Source organism: Callionymus lyra, chromosome 5 (assembly GCF_982586985.1).
Source record: "Callionymus lyra chromosome 5, fCalLyr1.hap1.1, whole genome shotgun sequence".
In the NCBI taxonomy this organism is placed as follows: Eukaryota; Metazoa; Chordata; class Actinopteri; order Syngnathiformes; family Callionymidae; genus Callionymus; species Callionymus lyra.
The window spans coordinates 22,970,771-22,998,202 of record NC_141822.1 but is presented as its reverse complement, the minus strand read 5'-3'; the positions used below and the strand labels follow the sequence as shown (position 1 = coordinate 22,998,202).

General features: G+C 39.1%; 2 protein-coding genes across 2 annotated transcripts in view; one reads left to right on the top strand and one right to left on the bottom strand.

Annotated features, from left to right (window-relative positions):
• The first annotated feature begins 140 nt into the window (after positions 1-140).
• LOC148079798 (transmembrane protein 163a) lies at positions 141-24,388 on the top strand. The gene is made up of 8 exons (XM_087791473.1): positions 141-438; positions 2,021-2,140; positions 11,929-11,972; positions 12,053-12,144; positions 17,153-17,249; positions 23,153-23,264; positions 23,401-23,542; positions 23,606-24,388. The coding sequence occupies exons 1-8, from the start codon at positions 273-275 to the stop codon at positions 23,664-23,666; spliced, it is 834 nt and encodes a 277-aa protein (XP_087647599.1). The 5' UTR covers positions 141-272; the 3' UTR covers positions 23,667-24,388.
• mgat5 (alpha-1,6-mannosylglycoprotein 6-beta-N-acetylglucosaminyltransferase) overlaps positions 24,377-27,432 on the bottom strand; it is a 55,588-nt gene continuing 52,532 nt past the window's right edge. The window contains exon 17 of the mRNA XM_087791472.1: positions 24,377-26,903. Coding sequence (XP_087647598.1) covers positions 26,705-26,903 — 199 coding nt within the window. The 3' untranslated portion in view covers positions 24,377-26,704. The remainder of the gene's footprint in view (positions 26,904-27,432) is intronic.

Here is a 27,432-nt window from a genome sequence, read left to right as displayed (position 1 = left end):
ATTTAACACTTTAGTTGCCTTTTATAGCTTTAAATAGATACAAAAAATAATAAAAAACAAGTCAAGTTGGCTACAGAAACTTCCGGTGTCGCTCTATCTTAAAGTATGTGGTCTGGCGCTAGTGGACCTGCATCCTAGACAGGAGTCTCCCTCCCTCTCTACCTCCCTCCCTCCATCCCTCCCTCTCTCCTCGAGCCGCCGCGAGTCTCTCACTGTGATCCAAAGTCTCGCCCGGGTGTGACATTTTTGGAGAGCCGCGAACCACCGACAACATGACGGACTCCGCACAGCCGGGGACCGTGGCATCGGAACCGGCGGCCAACGGACAGTGCGAGCAGGCGGAGCCGAAGCAGGAGCCCAGAGCCAGCAGCGAGAGCCAGGGAGAGGTTCTGAAGATGGACCAGGAGATGAAGATCACTGACAGCATCGAGGACGGAGGTGAGGATAATATGGGAGAAAGTTGGATAAAGTGTTGGCGCCAAAAACACACGAGTTGACGTTAAACTATTTTACATTCAAGTCTTGGATGGATATTTATTTACTGCTCAGAAACACCATCACGTAGAAACAAACATTTAACGATTTACTGCAAAAATATTCCAGTACATCTAGATAATCATGTTTTTACGATAATAATAATAAATCATTGTTTTTTAAATTAATATTAAATGATTGTAATTACGTTATATTAAATGTATTAACATAGCTATTGTGATATCATGATACTTCTTTTTAGATTCACTTTCTTGTTGTTTAATCTCCATTATAATTTTCTGTATATGTGCAAAAATAATTATTGGAGTGTTTTTGGTGGGAGTGCAGTTGAGAAAGGGGATTGAATGTGACACAGCTCTCACATGAATAACCAGAGGAAATAGATAAAAGCTTTATTTTTATCCAGGTGCTGCTCCTGGGGTTCAGACAGTTTATCCGTCATGTAACCTCTCAAAGTGAGATTAAATAAACAAGCCTTCATCTATATGAAGTACCATTGTTTGGTTTCATAGAGTCTTCAGTCACTTCAGATGATGATGCCCCAAATACAGTTGCGATGATCAAATGTCTTTTTAGACATTTTTTTATTTGGAGTTGACCTATTTTTTTTCTTGGATACACTTTCAAGTGTCATCCTGTGACTGAATAAGAGAGTTTAGTAAGATAGCATTTTTGAAGAACATGTTAAATAAACATTATATATATATATATATATATATATATATATATATATATATATATATATATATATATATATATATATATTTCAAATTTGTGTTCCTCAGCTGGTGCTTTACTTTCTAAAGTATATACTGTATTTTCTGATTAAAGGGAGAATTATTTTACCATTAGTAATCCCCTTGACGCCTGAGTTTATTTACACACCGAAGCCTCCTCCGCCTCTTATTAACACCTGAAGGGCCCGACCCGTTAACTACACGAACACTGCTGTGGCTTAAAGGGGTGGAAAGGGACAAACCAGCCCAAATAACGGGTCCTTCCTTGATAAGAGATCCATGATTCAAACATTCCACTACAAGTCTGATCCACTATATTTTTTCACGGTTCAATTAAGTCCGTCAGTTTTTGCACTGGGATATTTTACAAGGAAGGACAAGTATAGCTACAGGATTTTAGGGGTCTACATGGAGAAAAATACAAAGATTTCTTTCAGATGATAATGGGAGTGTGATCAGGGCAGACTTATTTTTAATTTTTTAAAATGCTAATGGAGACATGTTGAGAATTTGATTCTGGAGTTCCACATGATCAAACCCTGCTGGTGAGGATTACCAATTCATAGACCGCCCTTGTTCTCATCAAAAAACAAATGTTATTAATCAGGTAGTAACATGTATGTGTGTCTCATGTGACTAACAAACAGGGAAGAAAATATGAAATGTCTAAAATCCCTGTGTTGTCAGTGAAATGTCTGAACAGAACTGATACCTGGACATTGTTTATTACATCAATTGTTGAGTTCAACTCTGATGAGTTTCTCCGGCTGTGGTCGTGATCCCTGCAGGTCTCCTGGAGAGCAGCATGCGCCTCAAGCCCCACGAAGCGCAGAGTTACCGCAAAAAGGCTCTGTGGGTGTCGTGGGTCTCCATCGCGGTCACCATCGTCCTGGCTATTGTCGCATTCAGTGAGTAAAAAAAACACACAACCCAGATTAACAACTAAGTGTTTTCTGACCACGATGATGATGATGCAACGTCAGATTTCTACCAACATATCACAAGCGGAACTTTCGAAGCTCGCTAACAACACGACTGTGAATCTTCTAGTTCATGTCTTTCAGCATCAACGTAAGGTACCATCCATGTGATATTTGGAGGGTTGTCTGCAGACCTGCGGCTTTTTTTCTTTCCTGCTCTCGCTCATAAATAAACATGACGTGACTTTTAAATCAGCTGCAGGAACACACACAGGAAGATGTAGCCGCCGTGATTCCCGGCTCTCCGGGTCAGGAGCCCTGGCACACAAACTCCTAATTGTTTTATTTGGATTCGTGGAGGTGTGGGAGGACCCTGGAGAAATTAGATTGAATAATTAATGGCGTTTGAGAGTGAGAATGAAATGAGGAATCGGAATTCGATGTGTGGCATTTAACAGACAGAATAATGGCCAGTAGTTTACAGATGAGTTGATTGAATTCAATGCTTTTTTTATGCTTTATTAAGTCAATGTTGCTCACTTCCTGTTCAGCAGGACATGCCTGGTCACAGTTAGTTCATTTTATTCAGGTCACGAGAGCGGCATCTTGTCATGTAAGAGCCTTTACTTATTGAAACAAATGGTGTTAGTGCAACATTTGAGTTCTTCTTTCATTTCTCGTCCAGCGTCAGTGTTTACCTCTCGTCATCGGAATAGAATCCCTTCGCAAATAAAGAGGCGGACGAGTGTCGCTTGAACATCTGTGCGCGTGTTTGTTCGGTGCCGATGAGCTCAAGCTTACATCCTAGATGACGACACACCGAAGCTCAACATTTACAAAAAAATGCACTGTAGGCACCACATGACAGAGCAGGCGTTTATTCTTGTAGGTGTGACAATTTAAGTAACTTCCTGCTCAGTTTCATAAGTCGTTTGGCTTCTTAAATACGTTTTTTTTGTGTGTTTTAAAAGCCGGAGCGAGAGTCAGATAGAGGCTGGAGCTGATAAGTTAGCAGCTGCTGTGGTTCCTGCTGACCCTCGCTGTGAAAACAAACCTGCTTCGACTCACATGACACACACCTTCTCTGGCGTGTGTGTGAAGTTTGCACTGCTTTAAGAAGAAAAATGATTTCACAAGTTAGCGGGATTGTTCACACGTCGACGGTGCCATGTCTGCAATTGTCACTCTCATGGAAAAATAGTTTTACTTTGGGAAATTATTCTCATTCTCTTGTGATCTTGGTGGTCAACCATGTGATATAGGAATAGCTTAAGTTTGGCTGTTGTGATGAAGCTTCTTGAAGCATTGTCGTATTTTTAAGGAGGTCAGTAGGTGGCGCCCTCATTTTTAAAATGTTTTAACAGAACATCCGTTCAAAGCAACAGGTTTTAGAGCAGAGAGTGACATCTAGTTGTCGCTAAAATGATGACACTATTTCATGAAGCGTCATCAACCCATCAGTAGTTTTCAGTTCCTCACTATTATTGCAGCACAACAGCCCTAAACAAATCTGTCTGAGACACTGATTATCTTTTAGCATTTGAGCCGCTGGACCACTTTCTTCTCCTCTCAAGTCACTGGAGAGAAGGCTCTAAATAAAACTCTGCTTTTAGCAACACAATCTGACGCCGCTCAGTTGGGACGACTAATTGATTTGAGACTCGCATTTCTGTGGCAAAATTTGATTCAACCTTGTATTATTAACTTAAAGTTCTGGATGCTATTAATTTAATTCAGTCCTTAATTCACTTCATAAAAGTTGCTGCTGGAAACTCCCTACAAGTTATCCCTTTGATTTTAAAGCAAAGTAGTAGATCAAATCTAAGTCATATTGGCCTTTTGTAAAACCTTATTTCCTGTTTACACTTTTTATTTATACATTTTTTAATTCACAGATGTCAAACTCAAAGCCCAGCGCTGAATATTGCCCCCAAAATCATTTTATGTGTCCTGCCAGATGGTTGGCTGACACTGAAATTAGATTAATGTTCATGTTGAAATGGTGAAACATAAAGACGCCAGTGTTTAAGATAAGATAAGGAACACAGTTTATAGATGTCAACAATTATTCAGAGACTTCCAAAAAGAGTAAATGTTGAAGTAACGGAAACGTGAGTGTTTGATGAAGGAGGAAAAACACAGATAATAACGATAGATTGAGCCTCAAATGAATAACACCTTGACCCAGATATAACACACGGGTTAATAGAAACACTGACGAGTAATACAAGTACACATTAATATCAGACTTGACTTCTGGTTTGACAGTTTGGTGTCCTGGCAACCTTTGTTTGCTGAAAGATTTTGGCCTCTTGTAAGATTGAGTTTGGAACCTCTGGTTTAAGACTTGCTGTTGAGCCCTGCACTTTTAGTTAGTCCTTCTAGAGGAAAAAAAGAACATGTTGTCAATCTGCAAATGTTTTAAATAAACATACGCTTAAAAAAGGGAACATGGTTGCACCACGACAGCACAGCAAGAAGGTTGCTGGTTCACTTACCTGCACTGGTTTGGTTCCTGCATATAAAAACTTACAGATGTTGCTACAAATGATCTAAATGGTCTGTGAGTGTATGTGTTAGTTGTTGGTCTCTGTGGGGCTTGTGACATGTTCAGGGTGTCCCACGCCTCTCGTCCCCAGTAGCTGGGGTCCCCCCTAACAAGAGAATCAATTGCTTGTAAAAGCTTTTAAACAAACAGTATTTTTTTTCAAGTATTTCCATTCCAAATATTGATTCTTTTTTATTTTGCCTAAGGAAAATGAACATATTTCTAGTTAAAATAAGACAAATAGATATATAAGATCAATATCTGGAAATAAATAAAGGTTTCACGATCTGCTTTATACGATTAAAACTTTCGCAGAGTAAAGCACTAGCTGAGGAAAACAAGGTCATTGACAAACAGAAAGATTCTCTCTCAGCTGCTCCTAGAGATTCTCATTGAAAATATCAATGAGAGTGAGCAAGATTTAGACTGATGGCTGAGTATCTTCTGTTTAAAACATGATTAAATATTGACTTGGCTTTTCCGAAATAATTCCCAATGTTCAGACTTCAGTACAAGATTGATGTTACAAACGAGCAGTATGGAGGTATTTAGATGTTTTTAAGTTTATCTTTCAGGACGAAGATGAACCTGAGCTCCACTTGCTAGATTAAAACAAACATAATATAATATATAATAATACTATAACTAAAACGGAAATGATTACAATCCCAACCTTTAGTCGACATGAGGGTGATTGGAAAATGTTGCACACAAGTTTAACTTCATTTTTTAAGGTCGTGTGGATGCGGCGCCAAGATCCGCGGACTTTCGCCGAGATGAACCCCGGAGGAGCCGTGCGGCTTGATAGATGAGACGCACATTTGATGTGAAGTAAAAGTGCTTTTAAAGCTGATGTATCCTCAGAAACTGCTTCAGCAAACTTTCTTAATCTCGGTCAGCGGTCTCCGGGATGACCCCGGATGTCCTCCGCAGACGGTCTTTTTTAGGGGGGGCACCTGATTGGAATGGATAAACTGGAAGCGTGAGTGTGTTAGCGACGAGCTCCGATCCGTCCGACCACGGCGTTGACGAGTGTTTGGCTCATATGCATAATGCAGCCTCCAAATAAAGGGGCGAGCCAGTCTTTTATCTTCCTTTCTGCTGCGTCTCCTGTCAGATGTGGCGAGCGTGAGGGAAGAGAGGGAAGCGGGAGGGAGGGAATGAAGACGAAAGACCTCAATTGCTTATGTGTGTGTGTGTGTGTGTGTGTGTTGGATTCCTGTCCCTGCTGACATCCAACCAAATTTCTGGGGAGCCAATTAGCAAGAGCTGAGATGACTCTGGAGCTGCTGCGTTTTTCTTCCCTCGTTCGTAATGAAGGAGGGAGGAGGAGGAGTGAGAGATGGATATGCTAAACACAGATCCCTTGTCTTGACTTATCTGATCAGGAGAGGGAAGAAGCATCATCCAAAACACACACTTTAAAGTCATTAGCGGCGTCTTCCAACCCCCCCGGTCTGCTCGTCGGTCATGCTGACAGTTGAAGTGGTTTCTCTCTTCACTCATCTCAACAGCCGTCAGCTTCCATTTATCGTCTCCTTCATTTAGAAGTAGACTCTCGTGAAGTTGTCGACATGTTCCCTGGATCACTGCGGGGGGTCGCACTGTGTAACCTCAACGTGGAAGAAGATCACTTATAGTCTCTCAGGTGCATTAAATATATTCATATATAACAATAATAACCTTTATTTTAATTGTAACTTTCACAGGAGTCATTAAGAGCTTTACATGAGAACAGAATCAAAAACCAACCAATCATCTTTAAGTGGCTCAAAATCAAAGAGTCACATTGATATCGTGAATAGGGCTGCAAGATATTGGATATTAGTGCGATACTCGATATTGGTGTCTTGAATTGCGATATCGATATTAATGCGATTTTTATTTCTTTCACCTAAAAATGAGGTCTGTGGATCAGAATCTACTGATGGTTCCTGAACACGGTTCAGGACCAGAGGAGAGAAATCCTTCCAGGCTGTTGCTCCTAAACTTTGGAACGATCTTCCTCTCCCTCTGTGTTTGATGGATCTACTGACTCCTTTAAGAAACATCTTAAGACGTTTTTATTTGTTCAGGCTTTTCCTTGATTTTCTGGAACTCCTGTTGTGTTATCAGTTTTATCTTGACCTTTGAAGTATATACTTTATTGAGTATTGTTTCAATTGTTTAAGCGCTTTGTGACCCTGGTCTGGAAAAGCGCTATATAAATAAAAATTGCTTACTTACTTACTTACTAAAAATGTAGCCGCATGTGCAGCCGTGAGTACTGTAGGGGAGGTCCAGGGGGGTTTAGATATGGAAAACGATGCGATATTATTCTTTCGTTTATCCCGCGCTACGGTACACACACACGACAACAGTTTATAAATTAACTGACACTAACAACCAAGCTCATTAGCATACGGCGAGGACGGGCAGGTTTACACTCGTTTGAAAGTTCTGCGATCTTATAAGAACGCTGAAAACGACTGAGACGAGATGAAAAGTATTGACAATATGTTGCTTTAGCAAAGGTGGTTGAAAGAGACGAGCTGATGACTGGATCACTCGTGTTTGAGTAGCGCTCATTAATTAGTCTTACTTCCGTGTATATACTGAGCCGTCAAGTCAGTGCGCCAGCAAGAGGCGTCGCCATAGCAACCGAGCCTAGCAAGCTGCACCGCACAGCTCACAGACAGACGGAGACGTAAACGACAATGAGACATAGAAGTACAAATTTACAACTTTACAGAACATGACACTGATTGGTTGAAGTGGGCATTTAAGAAATGCTTGATTTATACAGTAAAAAATTATAAATGATTGCACATGTTTTCGATAAACATATCGCACTTGCCGACATCGCGATATCGATATTTTTTCGATATATCGTGCAGCCCTAATTGTGAACTACCAAGATGATTATAGAGACACCACCAGAAATAGTTAGATTTATGTAAGGACTTTGACGCTAATGTTTGAATGCAAACCGTTATAAAGAGTTTACGAAAATTCTTCCGCCTGCAGCCTCGACTTTTTGAAGGTTTCAGCCTCTTGTGTGATTGACAGCCCTGCACTATATTGAAATTAAATACAAGACAAATTTTAAAGCACAGTAGACTAAAAAGCCAAACATTTCTGTAAAAGAGTGTATTACTTTAAAAAAGGCAGGTTATAACAGCACCACCAGACGATAGCTTAAAAGTACAGAGTTCATTTTAGCCAATCATGCGACACACAGGCGATCACATGACGAGGTAGAGACACAAGATCAAGAAGCTTGGTAGACTTAAGGTATTGTCTGGTGGCACTGTTATACCAACATTTTGGTATTGAGTTTGTAACACTACAAATTAAAAATATAAAGATTTTTATAATTAGACAAACTCTATGTGAAAAAAAATTCTTTATCAATTTTTTTTACCAAGACAATTCAACCTTTCAATATATAAATTATTGAATTAAATGATTCCAAAAAATAAATCAATGATTTCAAACAACACAGCATTTAAAAATGTGAAATTTCACCCTTCAATATTCTGATGGCACTGATTCTTTTTTCCCAAATATTACCTCGTTTACAGAGTCGCAGATGTGATTTTCAGGATTGATTTTAAAAAAAGGATTTATGTTTCTTTTGTTTCATGTGTTTTAGGAAGGTTTTGAAGGTCTCCTTGTTCACGTGTACCCACTGTTGCACAACTGAAAACTTACACAGTATACAATCAAATGACTTAAACAAATCAACGTTCATGTGACTGCGGTGACAAAATACGCTCTTGTTGTTCATTGACTGTATTTCATTGGAGGAACGTAAGAACGCTGCAGAGCACAGGCCTTGATTATGTGAGTAGGAAATGGTTCCTGACCGAGGTCTCATGGGAAGCATTAGACGAGCAGTTGAATTCCATGACAACCATGTCATGACTGTTTGATTTGTGGCTAGTTGACAACAATTAAAATGTCCAAAACGTCTTCAAATTGTAGGCTTAACAATCTATGAGAAGTAACTTCAAGTTGTTAGAGGTTATCTTGCACAGTTTTCTGTCCTGAACGCAGAGATTTGAAAGATTTGCGAAGATTTGAAGGTCATACATTGACTTTATAAGCTTCAAGGAATACCAGGAAGAACATGCTTTGAACCAAGGTTTGAACGGATCTTAGCCACGGATGTTATTTAACATACTGAAGAGTCTGTAGCCAACATAACGTTTGGTTTTTCACAAAACCAAACGTTATGATGTTACTGCTGTTTAAATACTTTCAAAGCTTGTCATTTAAAGTTTGAAGACAGCGTTAAAGTGAAAGGTTATCTTTGCGAATGTGTTTTTGGACTGTGTTTGATTGAACTGTTAAGCAATATAACAAAAATAAATATTTATAATAATTATGTCCATCTTAACAGTCTTTCAGTTTTGCAAGGTCAGAGCCTGGAGGATCAAAATAAATCATATCTTGTGAAGTACTGTGATTTATAGTACATTAAATGATGTTGTTACGGGTTCACAGAAACAGACTCGGAGCGTTTCTATCTGTGAAACGTCCAATTTATTCCTTAAAAAAATGTCATTGGGTATTGTTAACGAGGGGAAGAAGAGCAGAGTTTTCAATGCAACATTTATTTTCTTATCCTGATAATGTTAAATGAAGGTCACAGAGACTTTCAGCAACAATATAACTAACGTTAAAGGGCACCAAATGTAAAAACCCAACTCTGCTGACTTATTCACAGGTTCTAAATGTTGAAGTCGCCCTCTTCAAAATGCAGTAGGTCATTCATCATGACGTTGCTCCGTTTTGAAGTTAATACTTAATAAAGTAATTTTCTCCCGTCTGAAATCTTGCCAAACGAGATTACGATTTAAATTAAACATTCTGACATTAGTCTGGTGAAATGTCCTTCCCTAGAAGCCCTAAATCAGTTAAGTACCTACATGTTAATCGTGAAACAAAATAAATATTTATGTTAACATGGGGAGAGTTACTTTTGTCTTTCTATGCTTTTGTAATGTGTACATTAAGCAGCAAACCTTATTTTTTTTATTGGTTTTTAATGTACAAAACGGGAGTTTCAGGGCTGAGTTTGAAATTAACGTGATTCCTTGAATGCAACTCGTGTTTTTGTGACCAATCAGAGCAGAGTGGGCGTGGTTGCTTGGACGAGATTTCTTCTCAGCCAAAACAGTGCATTTTAAGCGGGCGGGGCTTAAGTGTATTTTCTTATGTAAATATCTTTATTAATGAGAGTTTTGTGCAAAAACAAACATACTGATAATATAATAAAGGTCTTAGAACAATTTAAGAGACACTTAAATAAGCACATTAGGTTTCATTTAATAATAAACTCAAATCAAATATACAATACAGGTTTGCATTTTATTTGTCATTACTCCAATAATACTCACCTCTTTACAGACATTAGAAATAATTGAAATATGTTCACTGTTTGGTTAAATGCATAAGAATCTGAACAAATCTTTTTTTTTTGCTTTATAAATGCGAAATACTTAACTTAAATGTACTTCATTACCGGTGAAGGCAAATCTTAAAAAAAAAGTCAAGTTAATGGAGCCACATAAGTACTTTTAGAATGTTATAATCTACCAAATAGAGAATTTCTCTTTTGTAACAGACAGTAGCTACATGTACCGACTTTAACTGGTTATGATGATAGATAATAATATGACAACGATAGCTCTTCTGTCGACATGTTGTTGGCTCTCAGTGTGTCCTCTGACTGACAGGTGACCCCCCCGACCCCCACCTCCCACCTATTTTCCTCAGAAGCTGCCTGCGTAGCGCCCCCTGCTGTTTGTTATTAAGAGTCTTTGCTATTTTTGAAAAATCGGTTTAACTTGATCTAAATACGTCTGACAGTTAAGCCTGCATTTTTCATATTGTGATGAAGGCGAATGTGAGCTCGTCTAGTATTCTCTGCGAGCATTGGGAGATGTTACCAGTCGCTCTTCTGATTATCCAGGAGCTGACACGTCAACATGACTCCGGCGCTCCCTGAGCGAGGGTTAGAGTCGCAGATAACAAAGGGCGGCCGACTGTTGACGCTGCAGCCTGCTGAAAAGTTCCCTCATCATTTGTATTCTGCGCTCGTTCCCGTTTGTGGAAGCTGCTCCACATTTGTTTTCTGCCTCCGCCGTGAGTGACACCGAGATGTGAGATGTCTCAACGCAGAGACGAGCCAGAGAGATGGATTTCGTTCTTGCAGCAGAGACCACATGAAAGCTGGATGGTGCTTGTGTATGCATGGCTGCTGCTGCTGCCGCCGCTGGACCCCTGTGGCTGCTGCTAAAAATAAACCAGGGAGGATCTCTCCTCTTTATCTCTCCGCATCACTCCCTCCTTCTTGTTTCCTCCCATTGCAGGTGTAGACCTGCAGTTTGGTTTTCCTGTCTGCCAGACTCAGGGACCACAGTCCGGACCAAACACGTTTTCCTCAGGGGCCACATTATATACATTGTGACTGTTGTAAGGGACCGTCAAGCTGAGTAAAAATAGGAAGAAAAAAATAAAATAAAATAAAATGTAAGTAAGTAAGTAAGTAATTTTTATTTGTATAGCGCTTTTCCAGACCAGGTTCACAAAGTGCTTAAACAATCAAAACAATAATCAATAAAGTATATACTTTAAAGGTCAAGATAAAACTGATGGTACAACAGGAGTTCCAGAAAATCAAGGAAAAGCCTGAACAAATAAAAACGTCTTAAGATGTTTCTTAAAGGAGTCAGTATGTATAGCATTATATAAAGTGTTCATAGCAAAGCTTAACTATCCCAATTAAAAAAATATATATTATAACATAGGATTAGGGATGTTTTTTTTTCTTCAAAAAATCAATTTACTCAAGGACACAATTATTACAAAAAGGACTAATCAAAAACAAGGGAACAAATCTTAAAACAAAAGAAACACGGTTTTGTTATATTTTGCGTTAATAATAAAAATTAAAACAAAATATATATCAGAGAAATGTCCACATGATCCTTCTCTAAACCTCACATAACTACAGTCAAAGGGCCTTCTGTGGCCCCGGGCCGGACTGCCCAGATCTACTCTGGACCATCAGATCGCTGCAGACACACACACACACACACTCGGTGTTTGATCATCAGTATAAACACATCTTAATTGAGTGTCTTGCTGCGTCAACACAAGCATGATAAGTCTGCAGACTGACAACACGCCACCACATCAAGCATCAAGAGTCTAATTCAAATGATTTCTTCTCGTCCAGCTGTCTCCTTCATGCGCCACAGCGCGTCTGCCTTTGGTTTCGCGGTGAGTCTGCAGCTATTTATCCACCAACTAAACTAACTTAACTAGAGTTTGACCGGTTCCACCTGATTGTGTGTTCACAGTTCGATGCACTGCTGGATGTTTTCTCTTCTGTGATCGTGTTGTGGAGGTACAGCAACGCCGCCGCCGTCCACTCAGCAAAACGAGAGTACATGTAAGTACAAGTCAAGTACACACTTGAAATAAAGAAATTATGAGACATTTCTGTCCTTATCATTGTCCATACTTCTTTAGTTCAGCCCAGTTTCAGTCAACTCAACTTTTTGTCTTGTTTTAGTACAAACTATTTATATTTTAGTCAGTTATAACCATTTCTGCCGGGTTTGAGTGAACAAAAACAATTGTTCTAGTCTTTTTAGACAGATGTGACTATTTTTGTCTAGTTTTAATGAACAAAAACTAATATTCTCGTCATTTCTAACAGATATGACTATTGTTGTCTATTTTTAGTCTAAAAAGAATTATATATTAGACATTTATGACATTTCTGTCTAGTTTCAGTGAACAAAAACAAATATTTTAGTCTTTAGATTTAGCTGCGACTACCTTCGTCTAGTTTAAGTGTACACAAACTACAATTACATTTTTTTCATTAGTCATCTATAACTATTTATGTCTAGTTTGAATGAGCCCTTTAATTCAGTTATTAACATTTCATTCTAGTTTTATTTTACAGAAACTCATATTTGAGTCAGTTATGACTATTTATTACAAGTTTAGGTGAAAATATTGAAATCCTTTTTTTGTCTTTTTTTACTGGAAGACCTTTTTTGTCTAGTTGTTACTATTTGTTTTTTGCTTTAGTCAAAACATATGATATTCTCAGTTTAGTACTAGGTTTAACTGTTGTCTAATAGGTCCAAGAATTCTGTGCATCAGCTCCAGACATGGAGGCTCTGATTGAATGAATCACATGACAGGCTAACAACCACCTCATGAGTTGGATTAAGTAGCACAGAAAGTAAAGTTATGTTCATCCCCACAATAACTTTAACTTCGTTCTGAAATTCTTCTGTAACGTTTGAACGCTATTACCATCTTTATCATTAAAGAAAGAAATCTTTAGTGATAAGTTTTCTTTTACTAACTCAGTGTTTTGATGCTTCTGTACTCAACTCGCCCGGGCCAGTACCCCACCCATAACATACACTAACAGACAAGAGTATCAAACTAAAGAAGCAGAGGAAAAGAATGGAAACATATAAAAAATAAATGAACTAATATTATAAGGTCGGAAGAAAGATAATTATATTGAATTATTCGATTAAAAGTAAAGACAATATTATGGATATTTGGAATGTACTAAATGGAAATCTGAGAAGAGGATCAAAAACAACAGATTACCTGGAGTAGAACTTTGAAATTGACAAGACTATATGTACTATGAAGGATTCAGTGAACGGATACTGATACAAAAGTAGAATTTGTTTGAGGTTTAGTCGATTAAGGAGAAGTGAGAAATTGTAAAAACAAAAACTTTACAGACTGGAATAATATAGACATTTCAACAGTAAATACCCTATTGAAGGAATTGTTATTGTCTTTTCAATCAGGTACATTTCCAGACAAATTGAAAATGAATAAACTTGTATATACTGTTGTATACAAGTGGAGATATACACAATTTCACAAACTGCATGCCAGTTTCTCTACTCTCACAATTCCACAAAAAACTGTACAGACAGACTGTACAAATTTATTAAAGCGCTTTGTGACCCTGGTCTGGAAAAGCGCTATATAAATACAAAATTCTTACTTACTTACTTATAGACAGTCTTTTTAGAAAAGACAGATCAACATGAAACTAATGGAATATTAGAATAAATTACAACTACTGTATAGACACCACAAAATAATTGGACAATCGGAGTATTTGTGAAACCTACAAAACTATTCAATACCGTTGATCACAAGATATTATTCAATATTTGAAAAGTATGATATTAAGGGAGTTGGCTGTCGAGCTACTTTAGAAACAGGAAACAGTTTGTGCAGATAAATGACGTTAATACGATTGAATTAACATCATGTGGTGTGCCTCAGGGGTCAGGATTATGTCCAAAATGATTCAAATTATACATCAATGACGTTTGTAGAGAATCAGAAAATGTGTTTTGTTCACAGACGTCACTAATACTTTCTGTTCCTGTGATAATTCGCAGCAGCCTGTGGAGACGCTCATAACGGGAATAAAGCAACCTTGGTTTAACAAAAATAAATCATTAGATCTAAGCTTAACAAAGATCAAGGTGTTTCGGGGACAGAATCAGGATTGTAATGTAGAACTGATAATACTACATTACTGATAATTGATAACACTATCATTGTATCAGTACATGAGTTTACATTTCTTGGTTTAAACTCTCAAAGCATTTTCTTTACTACACATTGTTCTTGCCATTTCAGTCTTACTGCTTCCTAGTTCAATACTACTACCAAACTACTCTGAAGCTGAGACACACAACACAGAAAAGAGGAATAAGGACAGTAGACAGTAACACACACAGAGATCACACAAGCCCAATTAAAAAAGCCAAAGGCTCGGATAAATATGAGAAGCATGTGCGTGTGAAGCCTGGGGACAGAAATAAAAGTACAAATATGAATCTGTTTCAAAAAGGTACAAAAGAATATTTCTAAATGAGTATTCAGTAGAGGAATGTGTGATAACTGAAAATAAGGAGGGATACGTTAGAAAAGAAATATTATTGATAGTTATATTGCAATTTAATTAGTATATGGTATATATGTACAGGGATAAAAATATAATAAATACTGTAGTATGTTTCGTTAATACATTATGAATTTATAAGGATTGTGAAATAGATAATAAGTATCATAGTAATAATAAAATATATGTTATTTATTACCATGAGCGCTATTATATTATGTATTTATGGAGATCTGTGTATTCCTCAAAATTGAAGAATAATTATGAATAAAAAATAATTTTTACTTAATTTTGTACGAATAGATAAACATGTACCAAAAACACACACACAAAAAAATAAATATAGCAATACATTCATTTCAATTATTTTATGTAATGCTTAATCCCTTATGGGGGTTTGCGGGGGGTCTGAAGCCTATCCCAGTTTCATTGGGCGACCATGGACAGGATGGTATATATATATATATATATATATATATATATATATATATATATATATATAGAAGATGTAGCTGGGGTGAGGAAAAGTCTGGGGCTCCATGTTTAAGCTGCTGCCCCCGCTACTCAGACCCTGATAAGCAGAAGAAAAGCAGACGAGACGAGTAAACCATATTTCAAACATAGACATCTGCAATTTACAGGCCAACAATCCACCTGAACGTACTCTATAAGTATTTATTTTTATTGGGTATTGTTTTGATTGTTTAAGCGCTTTGTGACCCTGGACTAGAAAAGCGCTATATAAATATTACTTACTCACTTACTTACTCTCTTCTCTCCTCCCACTCTCTCCTGAGTTTTACGGCTCATTTGGTTTTCAAATGTATTTTTTTTATACCTGTGTCTTGCCGAGTATATTCTAATAAGGTCGGTTTTGTTAAGCCTCCTAGCTCTACTTTGCACATTTTACCTTTGGATGACTGTGTTTTTGTCCCACTTTGCAACAGTTTTTCCCTCAAAATCTTAATATAACTCCTTAGAATGATACATGAAAATGTACTTTACCTGTGTGTGTGTGCTTGTGTGTGTGTGTGTGTGTGTGTGTGTGTGTGTGTGTGTGTGTGTGTGTGTGTGTGTGTGTGTGTGTGTGTGTGTGTGTGTGTGTGTGTGTGTGTGTGTGTGTGCGTCTCTTCAGCTCAGACATTCACATTCCACTGGGACCTTTCACAGACGTGTGCCTCACATCTTATCTCCACCAGGCTACCATCGTGTGTGTGTGTGTGTGTGTGTGTGTGTGGGTGTGTGTGACCAGGTCAGGTGAGCCCTGGGTGTTGAACGGTCTCAGTGTTGGCGCCTGAAAAAGAACAGACCCTCGACAGATCAGCCAGAGCAACCAAAACGTCAGCATGTGCTGCTGAGTGCGTCGTAAAAAGATTCCGCTGCCTTGCCAAGAGACTCCCCGGCAGCGAAAAAAACAAACTCAACATTAAGATTCTGACGTTGCATTATGACCCAACACTTCCGTGAACGGAGACGCGCCGAAATAGTGTTGCCAGCAGGCAGACTAAGTGTTGCCACGGTAACAATGGGAAGATGTCAAAGAGGTATAATTCCACGGCGGTGTCGGGAGATGAAGCTGCCGATAGTTAGAGGGGAAGATCCGCAGACTCGGTGGAAGTTTGTTGTTGCCGTGGCAGCGTGGGGAGAGGAGATATTGCTTGTTTCTACATGCACAGCATGAAGACGCTACAGGGAGCTTGTTAGTGAGGATGGAGGTCTCCACTGTACGCACGTGTTCCTGTCCTACTGGGACTCTCCAGAGGGCCACGGTTGCCGTGGCTACGGCGTTCGGCCCAGGGCACAGAGGTTTAGGAGCCAAGTTCATAAACTTCATCTGTATTTGCTCTTAAATCAATTCGGTATTTGAACAAATGTATTTTTATATATATATTTGTTCAAATACTGTACTATAACTTTTCTAGTTACGGGCTGGATTTTCAGAAGTGTCTCCTTCATGGTCCACCAATAATAATAATACTTTTGAGTCAATATTTCACGACAAAGTTTAAACTGTTGGTGTAGCAGCAACTTTTGTTTTATTTTGAAAAGCATGTGGATTTTTAAACATTTAGCTAAAAATAAAACTCACCAAAGTTGCCGAAGATGATCCCACAAATATGCAATATTAGTTAAACAAAGTAATGTAGTTTAGCAAAAATGTCATTAGCACTTATAGCACAGATAGTTAAGCACAAACATCACTATGACAAAAAAAAAAGTTTTATCTAATTATCTCTACTGCCTTAGCTCTAAATAAAACATTTTTATAAAATATCAACTGTCAACAAACATTGTGCTCTGCTCAGTCAGACACCAACTTATTAAATACATGTGGAATTTACTTATTTAACTTCTTTTCAGTGTTTCATAATGATGAGCAAAAGCTTTTCAAAATAAGAGACCCTGAACTAAAGTAACGGATCTCAAACATTCAATGTTGAATCCTTCACATTTGAATTGTAGCTGATGTTTTATTTGGCTTCTTCCACAGAGCCTGTTCCATCCTGGGTGTCATCTTCATCCTGTCCTCCTTGTGCATTCTGGGTAAAGCCATCCACGACCTGGCCACCAAGCTGCTCCCTGAAGTGGTAAGATGCTGGATCACCAGCAGATGTGTCACTTTTGGTTTATTGCACTACAAATGTTGGGAGGAAATAATGGCCAGCAGGGGTCTGATGTTAAGTCCCAAAGATGAGAGAGGATTACAACACAAACCATATGGGGTAGATTATATTATCCACTTAACACTGGACGCCCCCCCACTGTGTGTCTCCACTGGTCCATTACTGACAGCTGAGCCGTCAAAAAAGAACCTCCTGTGCTGCCAAGTCAAGTCCAACCGCAGCAGAAAATCAGCGACATAATCGGATTTCCTGTGCTTGAGTTTTATATTAGAACAAAACAAATTTGTCTGATCCGTCACCTTTGTTTGAATTACTTGAGCTCTGCCTGAAATCACGTTTAGATTTTCTTCTGGAGACTTGTGAGAAAAGTGTGGTTCAAAAACTAGTTTTTGTGTTGATTTAAGTGTGTCTTAAATAGATGTTGGACTCTATTGTATCATCAGTGTGTGTCTATTTGTACAAAACTCTCTTTTAATTGAAATATTTAAATTAGAAAAAGTGCTTAAGCCACTGAAAACGCTTGGTTTTTCTGGAGATTAAATCTTGTTTACCATAACCACACCCACTCTGCTGGGATCGGTCAATCATCGAGGTTTGTCACCGTACATCATCAATCCAGGAAGTCTCCACCTCCAAGGGACTCGTATAAAGAAAGCTGCAGCATGTTCTTCGCCGCCACAGGAGGAGCGCACTCGTAACCTCTCATTCGCCCAGATTTCAGACGGGAGAGAACTTTATTAAGTAAAAAACTTCAAAACCTAATAAGGATGAGAGACTTACTGCATCTTGGAGACGAAGACTTATATTTGAAACATGTGAGAGAGTCAGGAGAGTTGGGTTATTACATTAGTTGTCCTTTAAAAATATTTCTAGCTCCCCACAGGGTAAAAAAAAAAATTAACTGCAATATCGTGGAACCTCATTGACACTGTTGCCAGATACATTTGTTTACTATGTGAGATAGGACTGATTCATTCATCTTTCTGGTGACTTAAAAAGTCTCTAAGTACTTTATGTGAAAACACTGCCTCGGACCCACTGATGTTATGTGGTTTTATAGTCACATGACCGTCACTGAGCAAGTTATGTGGCGTACAACATTGTTAAAATAATAGTAAGAGATTTCTTTGACAGAAATCATGACTTTTCAAAATCAAACCAGTAACTGCAGATAATTAAAATAAATAAAAATGTTACGTATTATCAAAAATCTATTTTTTTAAACTATTCAATTGAATGTGTTTACCAGGGAAACATAAGCATCCATTTGACTTCTTATTCCTCCATCATCGTCAGTCAGGCAGCTCTTCACAGGAAGTAGATGCTGGTGGCCTTGGGCATGATCCAGTCACGCTGCGCCGGGATTCGCACTCACACCGGCTTGGAGAATTGTTTGTCATTGAACTTAACTGAGGAAACAAAATCTTACATTTGCATATTGTCACGGTTAGACATCCAGGAAATAGTCTTTGTTTTCGTGATCACGTGACGATCGTTGTGGGACATCTGCTCACACGCGTCAGGCCTCTTTCATCAAAAATATATTTTATTAACTCCTGCCTTATTCATCTCCACTGCTCTGCCTCTGGAGAAGAATCATCATCTCTGAGTCTTTTTTGCTTTTACACACAGAAGGGAATTGAACCGACAATTTTCGTGGATTTTTTAGCCTTGTATCAAGATGGAGTGTGACTGGTGTGAATGAGCAGGAGGGGGGGGCATGTTCAAACAGACCACTTCTAAACCAACAACATCCCAATGTTAATGAGATTGATGGTGGAATAGAACCGACATCCTCAGATTCGTCTTGATCGTTGTGACGGAACTGCCAAGCTTCAACCTCAATTTCTACATTTTTCTTACTTCAACGTTTTGCAAATGTGTTTTCTTCTGTGTGTGTGTGTGTGTGTGCCTGGGTGTGTGTGTTTGTCCTCGACATCAAGTGTGATCTCACATCCTGAAATATCTTCCTGCAGCTTTGCTGATAGTCTGTAGAAACAGTTTGATGTCTGACTATATGCAACGAGGAGTGTTCAGTGTCAAGTGGGAGGTATAATTACCGCTGCCAAGGAGGTTATGTGCGGGCAAAACGACTCAGAGGTTTCAGTGGGATCTTCAGGAGTCACTAGAGATACTGGAACAAAAAACAGATGATTAGATGTTAGTGGTGAGCTCTGGATCCATCTGGATTTAAGGCGATTTTGAAGGTTTTCTCACTAGTATGGATTCAAGTTCTAGGGTTGCGAGCTAAAAAGCTAGCTAAAGATCTTGAATCATTCAAGTTTTTATCTGATGCTGGTGTTTTTCCAAGTCAAGTGAGCTCCTCGGTGGAGGTATGTGCTGTTTCAGTGCCTTTCCAGTTGATTATTAAACTGAATTATTCAGATTAATTTAGATTAGATTAGTAAATTAAGCTCTGCTGAAGTCGCGTGTCCTGGAGGGTCAAGAGAGTCGGACAGTAGACCAGAAAGGAGACGAGAATTTCTTCTGCTGTTGATTCAAGCGACCAAACTAGTGCAAATGTTTGAAAAAAAATTTGATTTAGATTCTAGATTTACAGTCGATCTCTGACCGACTGCACAAGAAGCTGTGGTTCTGATCCGTTTGCGCCTCAGATCCCATGACCTCCTGCTAAACGCTTAACCCTGTTAGCGACACGCAACGGAAGCATCACGCTCAGAGCGTTATTCACTCAGAGCGCCTCATGGTTGTGGTCGCATCACAGAGAAATGATTGATCTACAAATTGATCCGTCCCTGAAGAAGGCACACAAAAACTCAACTACACAAAACTTACACACTTTCGTTCTGAAGGTCAGTCAACATCACAGTAGCGAACGCCTGGATAATGAGAAAACCTTCAAAGGTTTGATTTCATTTTGTGTCTTTTTATCCGTTGTTATGATTTTGTAATCATTTTCATTTGTGTTATTATTTGGCATTTTTAGTGAACAAAGAGGTTATGTAAGTAAGTAACTCAACATCCTTGTTCGTCTCTAGTAACTCCTTGCAAATGGAGAGAATGTGCGACTATAAGGGACGTGAAAATGAACAGATCGGTGTCAAATGGGCCAAGGAGTGATCCTTGTGGAACACCCTACACATTTGCAGATCAAATATGTCAGATTTTTTTTGTTTCTTTTGCTCCATTCAGATCACAAATCAATGTATTTGAAAAAAAACAACCATGACCCCCTTCCCCTCATATTATCATGCCATGAATGAAAAAATATAATATAGCTTAATTTGTAAAAACTTTATGCTAATAAAAAATAATTCAAATAAAGAAATCGAATGTGAGCCGCTTAAACCAATGCCCCTGTTGAGGCAGTTAGTTGTTATCTCCTCCTACTGGAGGCTGCTCGTTACTGCAGAAATTGCTGTGAAATCTGCATCGTCATGCTCGTGATCAGACACTCACTCGTGAAATACAACACCAACTCTCCAAAAATAACTGTTGTTATTCTCAAGGCCGTGGCTGCACTCTCGTGCTGCTATTGTTGCCGTCCATATGGTTTGATGAAGCTCGATGAAACCGTCTTTCATCTCAGAGCCCACTAGATGTCACTCTCTGCTCTCTAATCAATTGTTTTAAAGAAAACCTCTCATCTTTTTTTTTTAAACCGATGGCACCACCTATTGACTTAGGTTGTGAATTGGCGAGAATCTGGCGTAACAATGATTACCACGATACAGGGGCAACAATATGATAAATAGTGATATAAAGCGATGAAGTAGTAACAAGGATATATTTTGCAGCATTTCTTTCAACAGGGGCGTAAATGCTTTCATTTGTTTTGAAACAAAAATACGTCCAAACATCAGCTTTAAAAGATGCTGAAGTGAACTGTATCCCCTTGTCCTCAGTCACCACCCGCAATGTTCCTCTAGCTCAGCCCATTTCCTATATGAAAGAAATCCCTTGGACCCTTTAAAAATCAATATCATTCTATAATTTTCACTTTCTCCGTTTGCCTTTATGCTATATATAAATAAACTATAAAAACAAAACGTTAGTGATAGTTCACTCAAAATATAAACTTCACTCATTTTCTACTCTCCTGTCGAATATTTTAAGAGTAATTGTTATTTTTTAGTTATTATGGAGTTATGGACAAAAATGTTTGTTCATTTTAATGTAGCGACTGGAGCTCAGTTGTCTTCGTCTTCATCTTCGTCCAAAAAGACACTTGGAAACATCCAAATACCTCTTTGGTGCTCGTCTGTAACGTCCATGTTGTATTGAAGCGTCGACATGAGAAGAATTGATCATAAAAATAATAAACATGTCGATATTTTAGGCTTGTTTTGAGTGGATGATACCAGGCCGTCAGCCTCAATCTCTTGTGTCGAGGCTTCAAACACTGAGCTCCAGTCGCTACATTAAAATGAACGAACATATTAGTCTATTACTCAAAGTAGAACAGATTACTCTGAAAATAATCCCAACCATTAGTTGACATGAGGGTGAGTGGAAAATATGTACATTTGAATATTGGGTGAACTATGACTTCAAGCTTTGATAATTACCATAACAAAGTTTTGTCTATTTACTGCAGTTGTTTAACTAAGTCATGGTTGTTTTTCCCTTTTCTTATGTAAAGCAATATGTGACTCTGAAGGGTTATATATATATATATATATTTATATACATCATAATTGTATCATCATAATCATCATCATTATTATTTTATTATCATTACCTTATTTCAATAATGCAGAATACAAAATAAAAGGACATTAAAAACGAAATGATTTGATATCAGACTTAATCTAATTTAAAATGTACACGTTTGTAACTGATTTGCTGAAAAATATAAATTATTTTATATGTAGGCAGAAAGAAATTATAGTAAACTATTTTAACAGCACTTTGTTTGTTTTTCTTAGGTCTGCACTAATTTGAAATCTGAAGTAAAATACTATAATGCTCATTGTTTTGCATTGTTACTTTTATTTCAAAAAACTCATTGAGTCGCATCAGAGGGCTAGAAGAGCTGCACGTGGCTCCGGAGCCGTGGGTTGCGGACCCCTGCTCTAGCTGCAGAGGACTGAAAATGACTGCTGCCATCTATTGGCCAGAAGTTTAATTGCAACAAAAAAATGAAAAGTAAAGATTTGCCTGTACATTATAAATAAAAATCTGTACAGTATACTGTGAATAAATATATATATATATATATATATATATATATATATATATATATATATATATATATATATATATATATATATATACACTGTATGAATATTATGCAGAACAATTATGAAAATAAAATGATTTTAAAGCCTCAAAAAATAAAAGATTTTTAAAATTTAAATATGGACAGAGCTATTGTGTATTGATACACAATCGTAGAAAATATTGCAATAATTAGGTGTAGTAATATTTTCTGACATCCTTACTACCAACCTCTAAAAAGTAGGAAACTGTTTCATGAAGCTTTGTCAACACATCACTACTCATTACAGAGCAATTCAAAGCAAGCATTTGATGGTAGACTACATGTTTCTCCAGAGCTTCCTAGCAGAGCCCCCCCATTAAGATCTTTAAGAATAGTTTATTTGCGTGTTGTTTTTTGTTTATTAAACAAACTCGTATGGAATAAAAATGCTCATTGGGGCATTCTGGTGTCACAGAATCAAATATATATGAAAAGTGGGCATAAAAACGGTCCAAGGGTTGACCCCTGTGGTTCACCAAAACATTGTTGTAATGTAGTACAATTCAAATATAAAGATCACTGTGAGGATGGCTTCAGAAGTTTCCACCGCACACACTGAGAGAAGAACAAGTCTGGACCACAAACCCCAATTATTCATAAAAATGAATTGAAACCCTTTGCCTTCACTTCCTGTCTCCTGCAGGACGACTTCCTGTTCAGCGTGTCCATCGTCAGCGGCCTGGTCTGCATCATCCTGGCCGTGGCGAAGTTCATGCTGGGCAGAGTCCTCACCAGCAGAGCCCTCATCACTGACGGTGAGTCCTGTCGGCCTAAAGGTCAGGAACGTCCACGCGACAGTTCCTGGAAACCAAGCGGCTCACACGACCTTCAGGAATCTGTCACGTCAGCTCAGCTACCAGGAAGTCCAACACTTTTTCTTTTTCTTTGAAGGTTTCAACTCCCTGGTGGGCGGAGTCATGGGCTTCTCCATCCTGATCAGCGCCGAGGTGTTCAAGCACGAACCCAAGGTGTGGTACCTGGACGGGACAATAGGGGTCCTCATCGGCCTGATCATCTGCGCCTACGGCGTCAAGTAAGGACAACCTTTCCTTGAGCGTTCCAAGATGGAAGCTTCATGTGGTTCCTTCACCTCCAGGCTGCTGCTCGACATGATCCCGCTGGTCCGGCAGACCCGCAACTACGAGCGCTTCGAGTGAGCGGGAGGACGGAGAGGAAAAGGGAAACGTCTCCACGGCCCCCCCACCCCCAGAAGAAGAACTTCCCGCCGAATGTTTTTGCTGTGTAAATAACCTGGGTAAGGGGGCGGAGCCTGTGAGGGGACCCCCTGGAGAGAGAGTCCACAGCTGCAGCACAACGTGGATGTAAAATACCTCAGTTTGTCACAAAATCCACTGCTGACCATTTTTTTTTCTTCCCATAATCCTCGGCGACCTCGGCGGGTTCATGTAGCAGCGAGAGTGTTGTTGTTTCTCGTGATGCACTGTTTACATTGTCCGGCTGCTTCGAAAAATAAAACCCGGTTCCGTTTACAGAAGCCGAGCTCAAATCTGTCAGGGATCGTCATCCGTGGATATTTAACCTGTGTTACCTGTGGTACTGTGACCTCTAGAAGTGAACCTATACTCTCCAAGCTTTTCAACACGTGGCACCTTTTCTGTTTTCTTTGGACTCAATGTGAAGGATATTCAAAAAAAAAAAGCACAAAGATTAGCGTTTACCTGCCCTCCGACCTGAGAGGAACGTCACTTTAACCCTTTCATTTCCAGACACCAAAGTGACGCGGAGGGTTTTTTTTAAAACCCAGTTTTTTGACGCCTTAAAAAAAAGGATGATTGTCGCCAAAACCTGTTTTTACTCAAACGTCGTCGACGAATGTACACTGTGTAAATAAATAGTCACGCCACGATCACAGAAAAAATGTTTATTTAAAAATAAAGTTATATCCCTCTGAATCTTGACTGTGAACACATACGATTACATGTTACACTCGTTGTTGCCGGAGCTGGTGCTTCTTCACACTTTTGAAGATCTGTGGAGAGAAGAACGTAGAAGGTTCTCCTCCCTCATCCTCGGATAAGACAGCATGCTTCTAATATGTCAACGTGTGAAATAAATAAGGCTTTGATGTAAGAAAACATGTACTTTTTTTTTTTTTTTTTTTCATCCACATTGAAACCAAACGCAAGGATTTTTTTTTTCTCACACAAACGAAGACAAAACGATCTGATTCTCGTCTCGGTTTCTTCTCTCGCCAGTAAAGTCACGTTTTTTTTTTTTCTTTCAAAATGGTCTCAAATGTAATCGAGATGGATGATTGTGGAAGTGGGGATTCAACCGTTGGCTCCTTCACATGAACCAGAACCCGGAGAAGACAAGTCTGTCCCGGATGAAAAAGTTTGTAAATAGCGACCTTTGACCTTGGGGCGGAGAACACGAGAAGGCACGTCATGTTCTCGGCCGCGGGTGAAGAAGCGAAAAAAAGAAGCTCTGATGTGAGCGCGTGCAAACGGAGAAGGTACGAGCGGCGAGGCACGTTTGTCTGCTGGTGTCGAGGACGAGAGGCGCCGAGACGCTTCCGTCCGTCGGACGTTAGGACAAACCGGATCTTCTGATGGACTCACAGTAAGTGACGAAAGCTTCTCACGCGCCTCTCACTTCCCACGGAACAAAAGCACACAAATCTCACTGCCGCTCGCACGTTTGTTCTCTTAAATTATAAGCATAAATATCTCAACAACAACAACAAAAAAAAAAGCACCTCCCCTATAAATAAACGTTCCACCCTCCGAACACGCGCCGATAAAGAATCTGTGTATAAAATAAATTAAAAAAAGACATTTAAAAACAGTGTAGCTCACATTTCTGCAACAGTAGTGCCAAGTTCTTCTTCAGCCGTTTGCTCTGCTTAAATAAACCCTCGACTCGTTGGCATGGTTATGGATATGATTGACAGCTGATGTGTTTTTCTCTTCTGATGGTCGTCGTCATGGAGTCTTTGGCTGACGACAACAATGTGACTCCCTCAGGGACCTTCACTCGTGTGTGTGTGTGTGTGTGTGTGATCATGTCACTGCGTTTACATGTAACTGGTTGTGTGGGTGTGATTATATGCGATTGTGTGTCTGTGTGTGTTTCAGTGTGTGATTATGTTTCCGGTTGCGCGTCAGTGTATGTGCTTGAGAATAGGTGTGTATGTTTCTGTTGTTAGTGTGTGTGTGTTTTTGTGGTGTTGCAGGGGTGCCTGTTTGTTTGTGGGCATTTTTGAGAATTTGCATTATTTTTTATTGGGACTGTGCATGTGTGTATTTGTTTGTTTTAATGTGATTGCGTTACCATGTTTGTGCGTGTAAGTGTTAATTGTGTTATCCTCTTTGCATGTTTGCATCAGCATGTTAATTTGTGTGCGTTTGTTTGTGTATGCTATATGTGTGTGTATCTACTGTGTGTGTTTATGTGTATACGTTTGTGTTTGTTTGTGTTAGCTAATTTTACGAGTGTATGTGTGTATGCTTGAGCAATCGTGTGTATGTTTGCTAGTGTGTGATTGTGTATCTGTTTGAATAATGGTGATTGTGTTACTGTGTTTATGAGTGTATGTGTTGATGTGTGTGTCCGTGTTAATGTGTGTGTTTGCACCAGCGTGTTAATTTGTGTGTGTGTGTGTGTGTTACCTTGTTTGAGTGCGATTCATTGTGTTATCATGTGTGTTTATGTTATATGTATGTATATAACTGCGTTTATGTGTATGTGTTAACGTTTGTGTGTTTTTGTTAGCCTGTTTTGTGTGTGTATGTGTGCGTCTGGCCTTCAGTTTAGCTCAAATAAACTCTAACATGACGTGCAATGTAAACAGTTGAGAAAATATCAATCTAAGATTCTCTGATACTCAGTTGTCATGGCGACACGGATTCCCCCCCCCCCCTCGTCTTGGTACGATGGAAAAGTTCCACAATAAAAATCTAAATATCTACATCACGTGTCGTCTCCGAGCGTCAGAGAGGATGGAGCTGGTTACAGTGTGGAACTCTAGCCGCCGTCAGTGTGTTAGTCCAGTGCAAAGCTACCTAGACGAGCGTCAGAACTCGTGTCCGGGTCGGAGGCGCCAGGACGTCACGACTCTTCGTCGAGTCATCCTTCAGAACGTCCCGCTGACCGGCGTCTCTACGTCCAATAAATACCAAGAACAGTCTGTGGCCAGGGTCTGGCCCCGCCCCCCCTCGCTCTCCTCAGGCTGCTATAGGCAGTTCTTGCACAGCGCCACCTGGCCCTTCATGTAGTCACGGCAGGGGCAGACGCGCCGCAGCGTCTGGTGGGCGCCGGCGCAGCTGAACAGCAGCAGGTCGGACTGGAAGACGCAGTGGTGGCGGGTCTCGCTGTAGGCCGGGACCACCGTGTCAGCGCTGGACTCCACCGTCTGACAGTCCACACCGAACCTAAAACACACACACACATGGTCACAGACTGACTCACAGAGAATCGAACTGTTTTTCAATCAATGTGTGATTTGCTAGTCAATGCCTCCCTCTAGTGGTCAAACTTGACATCGCAGTTTATAACGTGTTCTTTTGTTTTTGGGGTAAACGTTTAATGATGATGATGGGAAAATATCGTTTGTACAAATTATACTTTAAAAAAGTAAATGATTTATTATTTTTTCATATTTTATATTATATATATAGTATAGAATTGAATTTTCTTTCAACATTTATTTCTGGGAAATGTATATTTTCCAGGGTCGTCATGTCAAATTTAAGACTTTAGAAGATGTTTTAAAGGATCATAATGAAGAAAATTGAAAGTTTGACATCCATATGGAAACACAAGTCAGTTTACGTCCTTACATTTGTAGGAAAGCATCTCATAGCGTCTTCATGAATGTAATCATTCCAACGATAAACAGAGAGTTAATGAATTTGCATCACTTTACTCCTTAACAGGCTATTTGTCAGTTCCAAAATAAAT

Bases quoted from the DNA above. Each gene is read 5' to 3' on its own strand.
- LOC148079798 (XM_087791473.1), top strand. From the start codon at position 273: ATGACGGACTCCGCACAGCCGGGGACCGTGGCATCGGAACCGGCGGCC. The intron at 11,973-12,052 runs GTGAGTCTGCAG...GTGTGTTCACAG, and splicing joins CGTCTGCCTTTGGTTTCGCG to TTCGATGCACTGCTGGATGT. The intron at 23,543-23,605 runs GTAAGGACAACC...CTTCACCTCCAG, and splicing joins ATCTGCGCCTACGGCGTCAA to GCTGCTGCTCGACATGATCC.